The sequence below is a fragment of the Anolis sagrei genome, chromosome 4 (assembly GCF_037176765.1).
Source record: "Anolis sagrei isolate rAnoSag1 chromosome 4, rAnoSag1.mat, whole genome shotgun sequence".
NCBI classification, from domain to species: Eukaryota; Metazoa; Chordata; class Lepidosauria; order Squamata; family Dactyloidae; genus Anolis; species Anolis sagrei.
The window spans coordinates 232,994,752-233,014,016 of record NC_090024.1 but is presented as its reverse complement, the minus strand read 5'-3'; the positions used below and the strand labels follow the sequence as shown (position 1 = coordinate 233,014,016).

General features: G+C 41.1%; 1 protein-coding gene across 2 annotated transcripts in view; it reads left to right on the top strand.

Moving 5' to 3' along the window:
• CABLES2 (Cdk5 and Abl enzyme substrate 2) overlaps positions 1-19,265 on the top strand; it is a 72,571-nt gene that overhangs the window by 34,664 nt on the left and 18,642 nt on the right. Inside the window, exons 2-6 of one of the 2 annotated variants that reach the window (XM_067468223.1) lie at positions 4,150-4,221; positions 4,427-4,519; positions 10,164-10,241; positions 13,586-13,694; positions 16,500-16,665. In XM_067468223.1, the coding sequence (XP_067324324.1) occupies positions 4,150-4,221; positions 4,427-4,519; positions 10,164-10,241; positions 13,586-13,694; positions 16,500-16,665 (518 nt within the window). The remainder of the gene's footprint in view (positions 1-4,149; positions 4,222-4,426; positions 4,520-10,163; positions 10,242-13,585; positions 13,695-16,499; positions 16,666-19,265) is intronic. The other variant, XM_067468224.1, reaches the window with a different exon arrangement.

Here is a 19,265-nt window from a genome sequence, read left to right as displayed (position 1 = left end):
TAATGTCAAGGAAAACCTTTACCTGCCTGAATGGGACCCAGAATCACAAGGCCTTAAAGAACTCGAGAGGGAATAATAATAATAATAATAATAATAATAATAATAATAATACTTTATTTATACCCCACCACCATCTCCCCCAAGGGGGACTCGGAGTGGCTTACATGAGGCCAGGCTCAATTATAAAATTATTATGTTTATTATAAATAAACATCACATTAAAATACAAAACATATAAGCATAATAAACAATATATACAAAACATAGGAAAAAAGCAGGGATGAAAGGATAAACTGCAGAAAAGTAGAATTGATTGAAAACAATCAATTTAGAATTTGTGAGGCTAGGTAAATTGATGTTTTTGATTGGAGGAGGAATATTTATATGCAGACATTTAATCAGTATTGAACCACTTTGCAGTGTTTTGTGTCTTAATTATAACTTACTTGCCCTTTGCTTGGATTTTCCAGAAACTTTTATTATTTGTGTAACACAGAGTACACACTCCTATACATCACTGTCTTTCCTTATTTGTGTGCACGGACTTCTTGTTTGTCAAGAACATTCTCGCAATAAATCCAAGTCAAGAACAATGACTTTTCACCACCCTTGAAATTAACAGGAGGGGAAACTGGTTTGGGCTGGCCACTGGGTTTTTTTTCTGAGTCAGGAGTAACTTAAGCAACTGCAAGTCACTTCTGGTGTGAGAGAATTGGCCGTCTGCAAGGATGTTGCCCTGGGGATGCCCGGATGTTTTACCATCCTGTGGGAGACTTCTCTCATGTCCTTGCATGAGAAGCTGGAGCTGACAGATGGGAGCTTGCCCCACTCTCCGGATTTGAACTGTCAACCTTTCGGTCAGCAGTCCTGCCGGCACAAGGGTTTAACCCATTGCACCACCATGGGGCTCCAGGTGGCTACTGTGACAAATGCATTTAACTCACAAACTCCATACATACCTGTCCCAATCTGTGATGTACATTAGCAATCCAGATTAACTGAAACATTCAATGAAGAGCTGAGAAATGTCTTGGGAGGAATAGTCCTCCTTATACATGGAAACATACTGCTTTTAGACTTGTGATTTCCCAGCTGTGTTCTGGGACACCCAGGAGCCATTCTAAGGTCCTCAGTGGGGAGATAAGTGGCGGCAGATATGTATCATTATCATTCCTATTACTCATTTTGCCTTGAATTGGGTAGCTGCAGGAACATGTGAAGCGTGTGTTAGGGTGCTTTCTCAGTTCATACAAGGTGATTACAGGGCAGGCAGGCAAATGTCTAGAACAGGAGTGGGCAAAGTCTGACAAATTGATGCTCAGAAGACTTTGTAAAAACAAGATGTGAATTGGAAATGGCTTTCGCACTCTCCCTATTGTTAAAAAAGGCCTCTTCTGGATCTAAAAGGTCCAGTAGGTTACTCAAACATGTTGAGAACGTTCCTCGGATTTCATTAGAACAGTGTTTTCTCAGCCTTCCTAATGCCACGACCCATTAATAAGACCCTCTTGTTGTGGTGACTCCCAACCATACTATTATTTTGTTGCTACTTCATAACTGTAATTTTGCTACTGTTATGAATCGTAATGTAAATATCTGATGTGCAGGATGTATTTTCATTCACTGAACCAAATTTGGCAGAAATACTCAATACACCGAAATTTGAATACTGGTGGGGTTGTGGGGGGGGGGGTTTGATTTTGTCATTTGGGAGTTGTAGTTGCTGGGATTTATAGTTCACCTACAATCAAAGAGCATTCTGAACCCCACCAATGATGGAATTGAACCAAACGTGGCACACAGTTCTCCCATGACCAACAGAAAACACTAGCAGGGTTTGGTGGGAATTGACCTTGAATTTAGGAGTTGTAGTTCACCTACATCCAGAGAGCACTGTGGACTCAATCAGTGAATGGATCTGGACCAAACTTGGCACGAATACTCAATATGTTCAAATGTGAACACTGGCAGAGTTTGGGGAAATTAGACTTTGACATTTGGGAGTTGTAGTTGCTGGGATTTATAGTTCACCTACAATCAAGGAGCATTCTGAACCCAATCAACAATAGAATTGGGTCAGACTTCCCACACAGAACCCCCATGCCTTGAAGGGAATCACTGGCTCAAGCCTCCCTCCAGCCTCACACCCTCTCCCTCACCTGCACATACGTACCACGCTGCCATGCACCTACCACACCTGCTCTCCTTTCCCCGCTTGGACTATCAGAAACAGCCCTCCTTATAGCTGAGGGGCTGGCCAATCCCAGCAGAAGAGGGCTTTCGGTGGGAGGATTTGCCATAGTGTTTCCAAAAAGGAAGAGGACAGGTGGAGAGCTCTTCAGCCTTCACTGCCAAAGGGGTTCCTAAGACAGTCTTTGATGGCCTCTCTGAAATCCCCTCGCAACCCCCCCAGGGGTCCCAACCCCCAAGTTGAGGAAATGCTCCATTAGATGACTTCTGGGGAGAAAATCAGTAATTGGGGGGGGGGGCATACAAAGAGTCATGGATCCCTATAGATTTCCTGGTAGGCTAATGCCCATTCCAGCCCTTGAACATATCTCAGTTCCCAAATCACCACCCTCTTGCATTGACAAGGTTTGTACTTGGGATTTCTTGCGACTAGATGGGCATAGAATAGAATTGCATTGGAAGAGAGGTAGTCATATATGGGGAATATATCCCAAACTCTATATTTTCACTTGAAAAGTTGTGGGTTGTCTTATACGCACAGTTGTCTTAAACTCTGGAAAATACGGTAGTCATTTATAATTCAATCTCATGTATAAATCGAGCGCAAGTTTTGAAATCAAAATCATGGATGACCCATGGATAGGTTCTCCAGGGATGGATTGGGCTCTTTCCTTTCACATTCTATTCAGAGGAGAGTGTGGTTCCTTTTTTGGATAAGAGTTAACATACAGTATTCACATTGACCTGTGGATAAATTAACTCGGGTTTTGTGGGGTTGATTTTTTTAAAAAATATCTAGACCTAGACATGAGTATCTAGGATACTTTGCAATGAGCAGAACTTCCCCGTGGAAGTTGCCCAATAGAGAGAGATTGGTACCGCAGGGTTCCGTCCTGGGCCCGGTCCTGTTCTACATCTTTATTAATGACTTAGATGAAGGGTTAGAAGGCAGGATCATCAAGTTTGCAGATGACACCAAATTGGGAGGGAGAGCCAATACTCCAGAGGACAGGAGCAGGATTCAAAACGATCTTGACAGATTAGAGAGATGGGCCAAAACTAACAAAATGAAGTTTAACAGTGACAAATGCAAGATACTCCACTTTGGCAGGAAAAACGAAATGCAAAGATATAGAATGGGGGATGCCTAGCTCGAGAGCAGTATGTGTGAAAAAGATCTTGGAGTCCTCGTGGACAACAAGTTAAACATGAGCCAATGGGATTTTGGCCTGCATTAATAGGAGCATAGTGTCTAGATCTAGGGAAGTAATGCTACCCCTCTATTCTGCTCTGGTTAGACCACACCTGGAATATTGTGTCCAATTCTGGGCACCACAATTCAAGAGAGATATTGACAAGCTGGAATGTGTCCAGAGGAGAGCGACTAAAATGATCAAGGGTCTGGAGAACAAGCCCTATGAGGAGCGGCTTAAGGAGCTGGGCATGTTAGCCTGAAGAAGAGAAGGATGAGAGGAGATATGAGAGCCATGTATCAATATGTGAGAGGAAGCCACAGGGAGGAGGGAGCAAGCTTGTTTTCTGCTTCCTTGGAGACTAGGACAAGGAACAATGGCTTCAAACTACAAGAGAGGAGATTCCATCTGAACATGAGGAAGAACTTCCTGACTGTGAGAGCCATTCAGCAGTGGAACTCTCTGCCCCGGAGTGTGGTGGAGGCTCCTTCTTTGGAAGCTTTTAAACAGAGGCTGGATGGCCATCTGTCAGGGGTGATTTGAGTGCAATGTTCCTACTTCTTGGCAGGGGGTTGGACTGGATGGCCCATAAGGTCTCTTCCAACTCTTTGATTCTATGTTTCTATGGTGTCAACTGTCTTCTCTGACCAGAGAAGATTGGAGGAAGCTTTTGGGGGAAACAGAGCTTTAAGCGTACGCGGCTTGCTCATCTCGGAGGCCATGAACTAATACTGCTCGCTCTTCGTGGTGTTGTGCATTTTTGCAGAAGGCGTTTTATCTCCCAGCGCTGCTCTCTAGAGTTTTTAGAAGACATAGTGGAATGTGCCAGTGTCCGAAGGTACTTGTTCAGCTGCGGCATATTAACCTTCTCTCGTTGCATGCTTGGCGAGTCCTTTTTCTCCCCTGCACCCTCTTTCAAGCCGAATACCTAAGGCCCTGCATGCCTGCTCATTCCGGTTTTAACATCTGCATCCTTTTTTATTCTTCCTTTCTTTCCTACCCACCCGCCCAGAAGGCTCACCTCCATCTTTCTCCCTCTGTAGAACCAAGCACTTGTCCGGATCTCCAAGACACAAAGGCCTGAAGAAGATGCACTTCATTAAGAACATGAGGCAGTATGACACCAGGAACAGCAGGTAAGCTTCCCGTTTGTTGTTAGCCGCCCTGAGTCCCCGTATTGGAAGAAAAGTGGGATAAAAATCAAATAAATAAATAGATATATACAGAAAAGGACAATTTTCAGAAGCTTTCTGCCACAATGGAATCCTTTGGTGCCTTGAAGACTAAGACATTTATTATAGCATGAGCTTTTCACAATCTGTGCTACATTATAAACATTGGCTGCTGATCAAATTGCTGCAGAGAACACAAACATGCTAATATCCTTCATTATCATATCATCATCTGTTCATGGACAATGTCAATGACATTATCAGTACTTTCTGTACCTTGTAACCATCATTGCAACCTGTGTCCTTCCCTGTTCTGCCCCAACCATGTATACATACATCATATATACTTGAAATATTGATGACGGTTCATGCACCCCGTGAATTGGCTTTAACCCATGAGAAGTCATGGGATAATAAATTTCTTAGTCTTTAAGTGGCCATAGGACTCTATTGCTTTAATTTTAAAAACTCCCATTTGCCTCTCCAGTTCGTTATGGAAATTGGCTTTAGAGTAGCAAGGATTTGAATGTTCAGAAATGGGCATTTATTGGGTAAATTTTTCTGATTATATATTTCATGTATGTATTTTATGTGCCTTTTACTAATTGATCTTTCCCATTACTTGTGTACCATTTTCTTTCAAACTGTTCTAATTACTTTATTGATTCTGTGATCAAACTATTGTATTTACTCTAATGCTCACATTTTCTTCTTGGAAGGAGAGCACCAGGATTGTGGCATAGCTGGCTGAGTATCACCTGCATTAAGATCACTTCTGACCAAAAGGTCATGAGTTCGAAGCCAGCCCAGGTCGGAGTGAGTGTCTGACCAATTGTGTAGCTTGTTGTCGACCTTTGCAACCCGAAAGACAGTTGCATCTGTCAAGTAGGAAAGTTAGGTCATAAACCTGACCAGGGTATAGGGTGGCAACCTGTGTTGGACGGGGTTACACTCCCCCTGAAACCACAGGTCCGCAGTTTGGGAGTCCTCCTGGATTCATCACTTACGCTTGAGGCTCAGGCGTCAGCGGTGTCTGGGAGGGCTTTCGCACAAGTAAGACTCGTGCGCCAACTGCGACCGTACCTCGCGAAGGCCGATCTGGCCGGGGTGGTCCATGCCTTGGTCACCTCTAGGTTGGATTACTGTAATGCGCTCTACGTGGGGCTGCCCTTAAAAACGGCTCGGAAATTTCAACTGGTCCAACGAGCAGCGGCCAGGATGTTAACTGGTGCTCCTTACAGAGAGAGGTCAACCCTCCTGTTCAAGGAGCTCCACTGGCTGCCGTTTATCTTCTGAGCCCAATTTAAGGTGCAGGTGCTTACCTACAAAGCCCTGAACGGTTTGGGACCAGCCTACCTGCGTGACCACATCTCCGTCTATGAACCCACGCGTTCACTTTGTTCATCTGGAGAGGCCCTGCTCATGATCCTGCCTGCGTCGCAAGCGTGTTTGGTGGGGACACAAGACAGGGCCTTTTCCGTGGTGGCCCCCCAACTCTGGAACACCCTCCCCAAAGATCTTAGACAGGCCCCTACATTGGCAGTCTTCAGAAAGAACTTGAAGACCTGGCTGTTCCGATGTGCCTTCCCAGAATAGGAAATCTCCAATACCAAGTCCCAGAAGCACTTTATTAGAACTAAGATTGCCGCACACTGCACACGGCACTTACCCTATAATCCTTACATATCACCTGTCACATCAGCACTTTTAACTCTGTACCCTTCACTCTGGCCCGGTCCAGTTTTATTGTGTTCTGGTGTATTGTTTATTGCTTGTTGTTTTGTTGTTTAATATTGCTTTAATTGTTTTTAATTTGCTTTAGGTTTGTATTGTTATGCTGTGTATTGAGGCCTTGGCCTTTGTAAGCCGCATCGAGTCCTTCGGGAGATGCTAGCGGGGTACAAACAAAGTTTAATAATAATAATAATAATAATAATAATAATAATAATAGGTACCACCTATGTGTGGGAAGGCTAATTTAACTAATTTATGAGGCCATAAAAAAGACTTTAGCAAAAAGCACTCCAGCAAAGCATGCGGGGAATGCGGAAGTACTTCATCAGTGTCGCAGATGGACGATGAAAGCAACAGCTCCCCTGGTGGCCAGAAAAAGTTAAATAGCCTCTGTGTGTGTCTATATACGTTGTATGTCTAATTGGCATTGAATGTTTGCCATACATGTGTACATTGTAATCCGCCCTGAGTCTCCTGCGGGGTGAGAAGGGCGGAATATAAATACTATAAATAAATAAATAAATAAATAAATAAATAAATAAATAATGACCAATCTCGATAAAATAGTGAAGAGTAGAGACATCACACTGGCAACAAGATCCGCATAGTTAAAGAAATGGCATTCCCTATTGATGTGAGAGCTGGACCATGACGAAGGCTGAGCAAAGCAAAATAGACACTTTTGAACTGTGGTGCTGGGGGAAAATTCTGAGACTGCCTTTGACTGCAAGAAGATCCAACCAGTCCATACTTTGGGAACTAATGCCCGACTGCTCACCGGGGGAGGGGAGGATATCAGAGGCAAAGATGAAGACTCTGACCGCATAATGAGAAAACAGGAAAGCTTAGAGAAGACAATGATGCTGGGGAAAATAGAAGGAAAAAGGAAGAGGGGCTGATCAAGGGCAAGATGGATTCATTATATCCTTGAAGTGTCTGGCTTGTCCTAGAAGGTGCTGGTGGAAATAGCCAACAGGGAACTGTGGTGGGCTTGTCCATAAGGTCATGAAGTGTCGGAAATGACTGAATGAATAAATAAATAACAATGCTCACCTTTTTTGGCTAAATTACCTTCTCAAAATTAGGGTGTGCATTAGATTTGCGTAATATGGCAATCTTAGTGCTGAGCCAAAGCAAAAGGTGAAGCTACTTCTGGAGCACTTTGGGCTCCTATTTGAGGGACATCATCTTTAATTCAATTGCCGTGGCTCATTGCTATGCAATGCTGGGATTTGTAGTTTGGGGAGGCAACAGCATTCTTTGGTAGCCCCATGATCCCAAACTCTAGCCCCCATGACTCCATAGCATTGAACCAGAGCAGTTTATATATTCATTCAATGTTTATTTATTATTTATTTCTGGTATTTCTATCCCGTCTCTTCTCTACCCCGAAAGGGGGACTCAGGACGGCTTACATAGACAGAAGTTCGGTGCTGTTACATGAACAATTAATATAATAACCATTAAACAAACCATCAAACCATTAAAATACATAAAATACACAAGCCATTAAACAATATAAAAATATTTGTTACCAAATAGAATCGTATCCTCATGTAAATTGCCTTTCCAATCCATTTCCACTAAAGTGCTAATTTATGTCTGCTTCTGTTATTAGTACACATTAGGCTTGGGCAATCCATGGTTCTAAATGGTTCTAAAGTACTTACAAAACTAAAGTTCTGGTGGTGAAAATTTCAGAACTCTAACAAAACTCTCAAAATTTAATTACTATTTCATTATTGGTGATTTTAATGACAGAACCAATTAGGAACTGCCATTTATTATGAAATTTTGAGAGTTTTGTTAGAGTTCTGAAATTTTCACCATCAGAACTTTAGTTTTGTAAGTACTTTAGGACCATTTAGAACCATGGATTGCCCAAGCCTAGTACAGATGGATGTAAAACCTAGCAATATGTTCATTCTACAGCATAGGTTCATCCCAAGGTTTCCTTTTCCATTTCTGAAAGCTTTGGTGTTCTAACAATTTTGTTTTTAAAGAAGGAATTATAAGCATGCAGCCACTGTAATGGGCACCTTTTTTGGCCAAATTACGGAGTGTGATTTTTGCCACTTCTCATTACATTTCAGCAGCAAATACTTTTTTTGGTTTCAAGGTTTTGAAACTTGAGATGCACATTAGAGTTGGGTAAATACAGGTAATTTGGGATCCTAAAGGTAACTGTTTTGATATCCTATATCCTATGGCTATTAGAATCAGCAAAGAAGTGAAGTACTCTTCGGAGTAATGAGTTGTTGAAGGCTTTCATGACCAAAATCACTGGGTTGCTGTGAGTTTCCGGGTTGTATGACCATATTCCAGAAGCATTCTCTCCTGATGTTTTGCTCACATCTATGGCAGGCATCCTCTGAGGTTGTGAGGTCTGTTGGAAACTAGGCAAATGAGGTTTATATATCTGCGGCATGTCCAGGGCATTCCACAATATATAAACATTCTCCCACTCTGGACATTCCACAGATATATAAACCTCATTTACCTCAACAGACCCCTCAACCTCTGAGGATGCCTGCTATGGATATGGGGGAAATGTCAGGAGATAATGCTTCTGGAACATTTCCATACAGCCCAGAAAACCCACAGCTATTCTTCGGAGCTTTGGGGAAAATAATTGATGACAGTTCCCAAACCCTGCTTCCCAACTAGCATGACCATTTTTCAGAAGTAACTTTGCCAGGCTCTGTTCCAATGGAGTAGTTATGAAGGAACACAAAAGGGAATATTTCCCTCTTTTTCCTTTTCCGATAGAATGCACAACAACAAAATACAAAGGGAATTGATGGGGAAGTGGTGAAACATTATATAGTGCAGGCATGAGCAAACTTTGGCCCTCTGGGTGTTTTGAACTTTAATTCCCAGAATTCCTAATAGCGGGTAGGCTGTTAAGAATGGTGGGAAATTCAAGAGATGGACGAATTGACCTTTTGGCTAAGACAAAACACTGGAAAAGGCTTTGAAATGACAGATTGGAGTTTGCTTAAAAATTATATTGAGAATGAAAGATACGGGAATACTGGGTCGGATTAAGGCCGCTATACGAGAGGATGTAGTAAATGTAATAATGTCAAAAACAAATGTAATACTAAAAATAGGAATCGCAACTTAATGAATGTAAATTTAGAATACTACGAAAAGGAAATAAGGTTTTAAGAAATAATATGTATTGTTACAAAAAAGTTAGTATAAAATCATCTTAAGAAATGAGGAGAGAAGGACTGTAATAACTACATTTATTGTATAAATTGTCTCCCATGCAGGGAGAACTTAACATTGTAAATGATTGGTGAGGGGAAGTCGGTTTTATAGGGGTGGGCAGGGGGGGATCCAAGGGGCACTGTATGTATGTTTGTCGGTTATATATGTATGTGTTCTGTATCTAGGAGTAGTCTGCTGTACTATTAGGCGTACATTATGTCGTATGTTGATCTGTTCCGTCATTGTTTCACTGTTCTCTCCATATTTATTGTAAGTGCAAAACTAATAAAAATTTATTTATAAAAAAAAGAATGGTGGGACTTGAAGTCCAAAACACCCGGAGGGGCGGAGTTTGCACATGCCTGATATAGTGCAAATGGTTCGTTTATCCAACGTTCTGCTGGCCCATTTATGTCGAATAAGCGAGACTACTGTAACACTAAAGATTGGCAGATGCATATCTTCCAGGCGCATACTGGAATGGATGGGATCGATCTATTTCCAGAGTAAGCACAAATTAGTGCAATCCCATAAGAGGAAGGCTAGGTCCCCATCGCTCCCTGAAATCCCAAGCAACTGACGTTTTTATGGGGGAGGCTGAAGGTGGGAACAAAATACTATTGATGACTCATAATGCTCTTTTTCTGTCTCCTTTCAGGATAGTATTAATTTGTGCTAAACGAACATTATGTGTGGCTTTTTCAATTCTGCCTTATGGGGAGAGTTTGCGGATCAGGTGAGTGTTCCCTATTTTTGACTAGACTAATAACTTTGAATCGTATGTTTTCCTTATGAAAAAGCATTTAAATTGTTGCGTCACTCACGCCCTCCCACACATAGAACATTGAAGAAGGAAATGGATGTTTTCGTGACAGAAACCCACATACAGATGTGCCTCTATAAATAGACTATGGGAAACTTCTCTCTGGCTCGATGGGAAAACTCTAAGGGTCACCCAAAAGAGCTTGGCTTGGCTGAAAACTGAATGGATAATTGGAGTTCAAGAGGCGGAGGGGTGGGTTTTGGAGCATGGAGAGGTACGCCATGCTGTGGCTGCAAACAAGAGCCTCTTCTCAGTTGTCCCAGAAGACTGTCAATCTGAACTCAAATCAGTATCATTCAGCTATTTATCAAATCTGTGTTGTGACTACACTTGAAATAGTCTGTGCAGTTGTGGTCACTGCACTTCTTTATCTTATCTATATAAAAGTCAATGTATGGATGGATGTTTGTTTGTCCATGTGTACCATAGAGGCTATTGCTGTGTGAAGTGGGCCTCTGTAACGTCACTGGATTGGCTGTTGTTAAGTGAAGGATTGACTGTTGTAAGGTGAAGTGGCCCTCTGTGGTGTCCCTGGGGGGGGAAGGTGATGTGTATGTGTGTGAGGAGAAGGGAAGAAGGAAGAGAGGAAGAAGGGAGAGTGGAAGAAATTGAAAACAGGGAAAGAATAGAAAGAAAAGGGGGAAAGGTGTGAATGGAAAGAAGAAAAGAAAGAGAAAGAAGGGAAAAGCAAGGAGGAGGAGAAAGAAAGGAGGGAGGAAAGAAAGAAAGAAAGAAAGAAAGAAAGAAAGAGAAAGGAAAGGAGGAAAGAAAGAGCCTCAACTAGAGCCTGCCTAAAGAGAGATGTAATGAAGACATTATGAGGTAGGCTTTCTCAGAACTGAAAAAAAGGAAAAAGCAGGGTGGGCAAGTGCTGCGAACGACACCAAGGCAACAGCAGATATATATGCTAGCTATGTAATATGTTGCTGGGTATATAAGGTAGTTATTCAATATGCTGCCTTTCTCCTGGCATGGAACTGAAGGTGACTTTTGACAAGTTAAAAAAAACCACAGCCAAAATGTAATTGCAAAAAGTTCAAAAACAATTGAGGCAACAATTCTGTTAAAAGCATCCAGTTAAAACATACATGTTTAAAAACTCATTAAAAACCTCCATTGGCCACGGTTGTCCAACTCCCGTCTTACACCAGCTCCACTGGCTACCAGTCTGCTTCCAAACACAATTCAAAGTGCTGGCTTTATCCTATAAAGCCTTAAACGGTTCTGGTCCAGCTTACCTGTCCGAACGTATCTCCCTCTATGACCCACCTCAGAGGTTAAGATCATCAGAGGAGGCGTTGCTCTCGGTTTCTCCCCCCTCGCAAGCGACACTGGTGGGGATGAGAGACGGGGCCTTCTCAGTGGTTGCCCCTCGCCTATGGAGCTCCCTCCCCAGTGAAATTAGATCTCCCCCTCCCTCCTGACCTTCAGGAAAATACTGTAAAAAACATTGCTCTGAGATCAGGCTTTCAGCCAGTAACAGGAGTAGTGCAATATGACAAATTAATATAATGACGACTCGGACAGCCCCTGGATTGCAATTTGGATCATGTGATTTTAATTGATGCTTTAATGCTATGTTTTTAATGGGTTTGGTTTAAACATTTTTGTTTATTTACTTATGCATTCATATATGGCATTGAATTGTTGCTTTTGTAAGGCCGCTCTGCGTCCCCTTTGGGGTTGAAAGGGCGGGATATAAATGTGGTAAATAAATTAATAAAAGGATAAAAGCATAGTACCTTCCATTAAGAGGTCCTTCTGGTGCATGGGTTTGAGCTCTAAGATCTTCCGGGGAGGCCCTCCTCTTGGTCCCACTACCGTCTCAAGCACGGTTGGTGTGGATGAGAGAGAGGGCCTTCTCAGTGGTGGCCCCTCATCTCTGGAACACCCTTCCAAGGGAAATAAAACAGGCCCCATCCCTCCCTTCCTTTCGTAAGAGCTTGATGACCTGGTGGTTTCAACAAGCCTTTGAAAATGACCAGTTCTAACTCAGCCCCACACATTGTCGAATACGGCCTTATTTTTCCTACCAATTACCCAGATTCTTTTCTCTAATCGGCCCCGGAATGAACAGCCGCAGACCTGTACCTAATATTATTGTTGCCTGCCATAGCATTACACTTAATTTCCGGGGGCCCTAGAATTTTTGGGCTTGCACAAATCTTGGCCCGGCCTTTTAAATGTTTTAATTGCCTTGAACAGGCAGGGTTATTTTTAATATATGTGTGTTATGGCAACAATTTTTATGCTTATATTTTGTTTTGTTAATCTTATGGTTATGTTGTTTTAACTTTGTATGTTTTGTGGTGTTACCTGGGAACCGCTCTGAGTCCCCTCGGGGAGATGAAGTGGTATATAAATAAAGTTTTATAAATAAATAATAATAATAATTATTATTATTATTACAAAGAGCCAGTGGAGAGAGAGTAAAGCAGGGCTCAAGTGGGAGGGAGTTCCATTGTCTGGGAGCTTTCTCCTCACTAGGCAGTCTTATGAGGAAGAGGGATTTTGTAGAGCTGGAAAATTTGTAGAAATAGGCAAAAAACAAAACATTCCTTGGAAGGAACATTTATATCTGGAGCTTCACTGAGGAGAAAAAAGTTAGTAAGTGGAGACACAATAGAAGAACCTTCTGTTATGCATGGAATGGAGAAAGTAAATAGGGAGTTGTTTATCTGTGTCTCTTAACATTAGAATAGGGGAGCATCCATTGAATTCTGGGAGGCGAGGGATTCAGGAGGAAATGATTCTTCACTCAGAGCAGTGTTAAAGCTGTAAAATCATGGAAGGTGGAACGTGTGAGGTTCCCATTGCTCAGCCCATCTGTGTGTATTTTGCAGCCTGGATGTTTGTTGTCCTCTCCTTGGCCATTCCACACTCACATCTTGCAATCCAAAGGCCATCCTGTACCCCAGAAACGTTCTCAAATGTTGCACCTTATCATGGGAATTGTTATGTTTGTGCAGATTTATGTATTACCCTGGAGTTATTTATAAAAGCAGGAAGAACTTTGGGTGTTGCTGACGTCTTCCTTGCTAGTTCACAGACCTTTTTTGAAAAAAGTAATACAGTCTTTTGAAAAGCACAAATGTTTATGGGGGAAGAAAAGGCATGAGAATTGCCCTTCTAATCTCACAATGTGTATGGGTTTGTTTGGATTTCTTTAAAAAAAACAAAAACACTACTGAGAGGGTTTTGACCAGGATGAGAAAAAACAGCTTTAATTCCAGTCTTGCCAATTCTGCCCTTAACAGTGAATTGAGGATAGAAGGACAGAAACAAAGGCACCCGTCTGGTGGAGTTTCAGTCTCTTCTGAAATGGTGCTAGGAATGGAAGGCGTGGAACTGGGAGCCGATGGCAAGGTAAGGAACTCCTTCATGAATCACAGGTCTTTGCTAAGAAATTTTGAGGCTGGGCGGTTTCAGTAGAAAAAAGATTGGATTTAAAGGGAGACATACCATTCATAGTCTATTCATCTATCCCTGGTGACTAATAGAACATACTGGAGGGGTTTGGGGAACTCACCCACCCACATGGGAGTTGTACTTCACCCTGCATTCAGAGAGATTCTGAACTCCACCAATGACAGATCTGGACCAAACTTGGCACAGAGAACTCCCATGACCAACTGAACATACTTCAGGGATATGTGGGAATTGACCTTGATTTTGGGAGTTGTAGTTCGCCTGCTTCCAGAAATACTCTGACCCTCACCAACAATGGACTGGGACCAAACTTCACACAGAGGACTCCAATGACCAATTGAACATACTGCAGGGTTTTAGTGGGATTGGCTTTGATTTTCAGGAATTGCAGTTCATCTGCATCCAGAAATTCTGTGACCTCTACCAACAATGGGCCAGGTCCAAACTTGGCACAGGGAACTCCCACTACCAGTTGAGTTTGGAGGGAATTTACCTTGATTTTGCAGAGTTCACCTGCATCCAGAGATCACTGGATGTAGTTCACCTGCATCCAGAGATCACTGAACACAGTCAACGACAGATCTGGACTAAATTTTGCACACAGACCCAACATGTCCAACTGTTGGGGCTTGAGGGTGATTGCCCTCGGAATCTGGGAGTTTTTGTTCTCCCTTTTCCAGAGATCACTGAACCCAGCCAACATTGGATCTGGGCCAAACTTAGGTGATATTATCTAAGATCCCAAAACGAACAATGCCTTTTTCAAATAACCTGGGCACTGCCAGATCACCAAACTAGTGTGTGTGCATATATACATATATCACACACGCAAATGCATACATACATATCCACACACACACACACACACACACACACATATATACATACATACACACACCTTCACTTTACCTCTGCTGTTTGTCTTGCTTAAGAATTATAATAAGGTTCCTTATATAGCAATATTTCTGCTGGTGTTGTAAATAATTGTCCTGTTTGAAATTATCTTGAGTCTTCACCTCCTGACATAGATGTTTGTCTTCCTTGTGTTCTGGGTTTGACCTGAAAGAGCATTGCCTATGACTAATGTAAACAGTCTTTAGAGTTAATCTGGTTTCTGGTCAGCAAATGTTGACAGATGGAAACAGAGGAAAATATTTCCTTTATCACTGTCACAGTTCTTATCACAGTTTAGTAGGCAGGTCAACCATTTCAGTTCTCATTAGCAGGTTTTAATTACAGTCCAGCAAGCAGGTAGTGAATGATTTTGGCATTGCAGGCCTCAATCTTTTTGAATTGTATGTTTAGCCAAATTAGTTTTCATTCATTCATTCCTTTCATTCTATTTCATTCAAACCATATGTAATATTGTATTGTCGAAGGCTTTCATGGCCGGAATCACTGGGTTGTTGTAGGTTTTTTCGGGCTATATAGCCATGGTCTAGAGCTTCTCTCCTGATGTTTCGCCTGCATCTAATCACCTCTCAACAAAAGATTGCTCCAGGCACTGTCAGGCCATTATATGCTAATCAAGGTGGTCAGTTGAAACATTCACATCTAGCTCCAGCAGACAAGAGTTCTTTGTCCCACCCTGGTCATTCCACAGATATATAAACCCCTTTTCCTAGTCCCGACAGACCTCGCTACCTCTGAGGATGCTTGCCATAGATGCAGGCGAAACGTCAGGAGAGAATGCCTCTAGACCATGGCCATATAGTCCGAAAAAACCTACAACAACCCAGTTATGCATCTGATTCTGGCAAATGAGTATTGCTTTTGTAATATCTCTCATTGTGACGCCTCTGCTTAAAACCCTTCAGAGAAGGAGACTTCACTGGACTTCCAGGCAGCATATTCTACTGCCTAACCCTTTCCAAGCAAGCACATTGTTTTCAATATTGTGTATATATCCCCTGCAAAATAAGAGCTGAGCAACCTGAGTTTAATGTTGCACTGCAATGAAAAAATATCTCAACTGTAATTGCTGCATCAGAAAAGGCAAACCTAGTTCATCACACAAATATTTTTGTTTTCATGCACAGTTGGACTCCTAGAAATCTCCACAAAGCATTATTACACTTCAAAGCAAAGTTCACCTTCCTAGATACCTTGTTATTAAAGGATTGCGGGGATTTTGCAATCCTTTACTGTAGTAAATTTGGCATCCAGAGGATGAAATTTGGTTCCTGGGCTTTCAGATGCATCTCCTCCCCTTGGCTGAGTTACATCCTTATTTAACCAAACACAACAGGGAAGCTAATGGCTATTAACTTCAACAAAAGTCATGAGCCTAGTTGCTATGACATTCTCCCTTATAATAAGAATTCCTTGGATTTGGTTCTGAAAATCCTGTTGATAGAATAGTTTGAAATGCAAACCATTTCTGTTTCTGTCAACCCTCTACCTTCATCCATTGTAAAAACTCTGCATGAGAATCAGAAGATCCTTTGCAATAAATGTGTGGGTTTTGACACTCTGTTTAGTTTGTAAACACCTTTTGAAGTGGTTGCCTGTGGAAATGGCAGCAATACAACAGTTTCTTTCTTTGAAATGGCTCTTTGTTTCTCCCCAAACTGCTGGCTTGGTTTAAAGACATGGGAATTGGGATAAGTGTTTGTGTTCTTCAGAGTTGTTGCTGTTCCATGAATTACATAATTTTAAACACAAGAGGCTAGATCCTAGTGCTTTTGGGAAAGAAATACAAGACACTTTTTAATAATACTGTTGAAACTTACTGTTTTGCAGGTTGTGTCTTATGCAAGGTTCTTGTATCCCACCAACGCCCTCGTTGGCCGCAAAAACGAGGCCCACGGTGCCATTCCTGTGTGTCGAGCTCCTCTCGCGCGAGGGCCAGGCAGTTCGAGATACAAAACACCAACAGCCAAAACGATACCTCCCACAGTTGACATTGGTAAGCACCACATTCTGCTTTAACAGTGTCTTTCTGCATTATATTATTTTACAGCAAAGCAAACGTTGTTTGGATGATATTTCAGTGGGAGGCAGTGTCAAATAGCATATATTTGGCTAAAAATGGATGGATTATAAATAACAATTGAAATCCCATTTCTAATTTAGGAGTTTTTGGCATATCTTTCGAAGATTCATGCTGCCGCTCTCTTCCAGTGGCAAATATACCATTAAATAAGAATCAGTGAAGTCTGTTGGCTCATACATCAGTGTGAATCTGCTCTAGGATTTTGTCCAGATTTGAGAGATGGAATGTGGAATGTATTGGACAATTCCTTTAAAGTTCTGGCTGAAGCCCAGACAAGATTTATTGTGCCATCAATTTATTATTTATTTATTTACTCTATTTTGACCCCACTCTTCTCACCCTGAAGGGGACTCAATGTTGGAACCAGGCATGTAGCCCGGGGGGGGGGGGGCTTAGGGGGCTTCAGCGCCCCCCCCCCCCCGGAAATTCTCATGGTGGTCCACGAGAAGGCCTTACTGGTGCATTATTTAAACTGTTATGTTTATTGATATCATGATCTGATCACCATACTCAATATATCCCATATGCATGGGGGTATTGGGGTAATGATACAAAAGGTTTGCTAGGGTAGACCCTCTTTCGCTCAGACTCAGCTCCCCCCCCCCCCCCCCCCCGGGAATCAAAATCCTGGCTACGGGCCTGGTTGGAACTGTGAGCCTCCAAAACGATAAATGCTTTGTTTTAATCATCAGAAGAGTTCAGAAAGTTCCCAATAAACATAATAAATAAACAAATGCAATAGAATCTAAAAATCAGGTAATAGAATTTCAGAAAGGACCAAGCTAGACTAAGACACACAGTCACGACCCATCATAAATACTTCTGTGAGCTGTCTTCTCAATCTTCTTAAAATTTTACCAGGAACTACCAGTAAAGACATCTTTTTTTTTTTTAATTTAATGAAATTGTTCCCCACATTTTCACTGCCAAAAAACTCCCAGGGCAACATCCATTTCTATCCAGCTGAAAGGACAAGAGACTTAGTTCATATACCGTATGTGCTCAAGTATAACCTGAGTTTTTCAGCCCCTCGGTAATCAAAGTTATTTATTATTTACTGGGTTATTATTGTTCTTTTTATTACATTTATTATTTTACTCTATTTATTATTATTATTACATTTACATTACTTTATCATTATTTTATTACATTATTTTACTTTATTTATTATTATTACATTTACATTACTTTATTATTATTTTATTACATTTATTATTTTACTCTATTATTATTTACATTACTTTATCATTATTATTTTATTACATTTATTATTTTACTCTATTTATTATTATTATAACATTTACATTACTTTATTATTCTTTTTATTACATTTATTATTTTACTCTATTATTATTTTTATATTTATTATTTTACTTTATTATTGTTATCATTACATTTCCATTGTGCTCTATTATTATTATTATTATTATTATTATTATTATTATTACATTTATTATCTTACTCTCTTTGTTATTACTGGAAGGATATGTAAGCACATTTTCATTGAAGAAGGTTAGAATAATGATTTAATCAGAGTTGGACAGTCTTATCTTAAATTAGAGTTTTATGTAAATATTCAAAAGTCTTTCACCTACTGATGCCTCAATTAATGTCATTTTATTGATACTTATTTTTATTTTGAAATTTAACTGTAGCTGCTGCATTTCCCACCCTCGGCTTATACTCAAGTCAATACATTTTCTCAGTTTTTTGTGGTATAATTAGGTGCCTCGGCTTATATTCAGGCCGACTTATACTCAAGTGTATATGGGTGTTGTTGTGTGATGATAGCGGTCGGTGTGCCTTCAAGTTGTTTCAAGCATTAGCCAATCTAAGGTGTCCTTGTCACAGGGTTTTCTTGGCAAGATTTATTCAGATAGGGTTTGCCTTTTTGCCTTCCTCTGAGGCTGAGAACGTGTGACTTATCCAAGGTCATCTTCCTTGGCTGACCAGGAATTCAAACTCTAATCTCTAGAAAACTCAGTCTAATGCTCACAACACTACCTCACACTAGCTCATAATATAGTTTCATTCGAAGTTGAAGCCCAGAAGGCCAATCTCTGTCCAGTTTCCATCTTCCATGCATATTCAATATATTTGTATATGCTTATGCCTTTGAAATGCTTCTATTTTTGAGCAGATTTCCTTGTGGTTATGTGGGACATTGTGTCCTATACAATGCTTACATTGAGTGGTTGCACACTGAAATGTCAGGAATGTCTAAATATAGAAAAGATTTCTCTCTTTCAGCCTCATAACCATGACCGGTTGAAGGATACAGATGAGGCATTTTCTGAAAATCAAGGCAACGTCTTAAAAAGCAAAAACCTAAAGAACTTCTTGTAGAAATCTGGGCAACGTAATAATACTTGGTTGCTCATTGCTCATATTTAGAGAATATCTTATCCGCCCGAAGTTGGTTTTTTGCAAAGACATCCTTGGATTCTAATTCCTGAACATGTCCCCAGCCTTTGAGAATTGAACCAAAAAGCTGGATTCTCTTAAGATAGGAA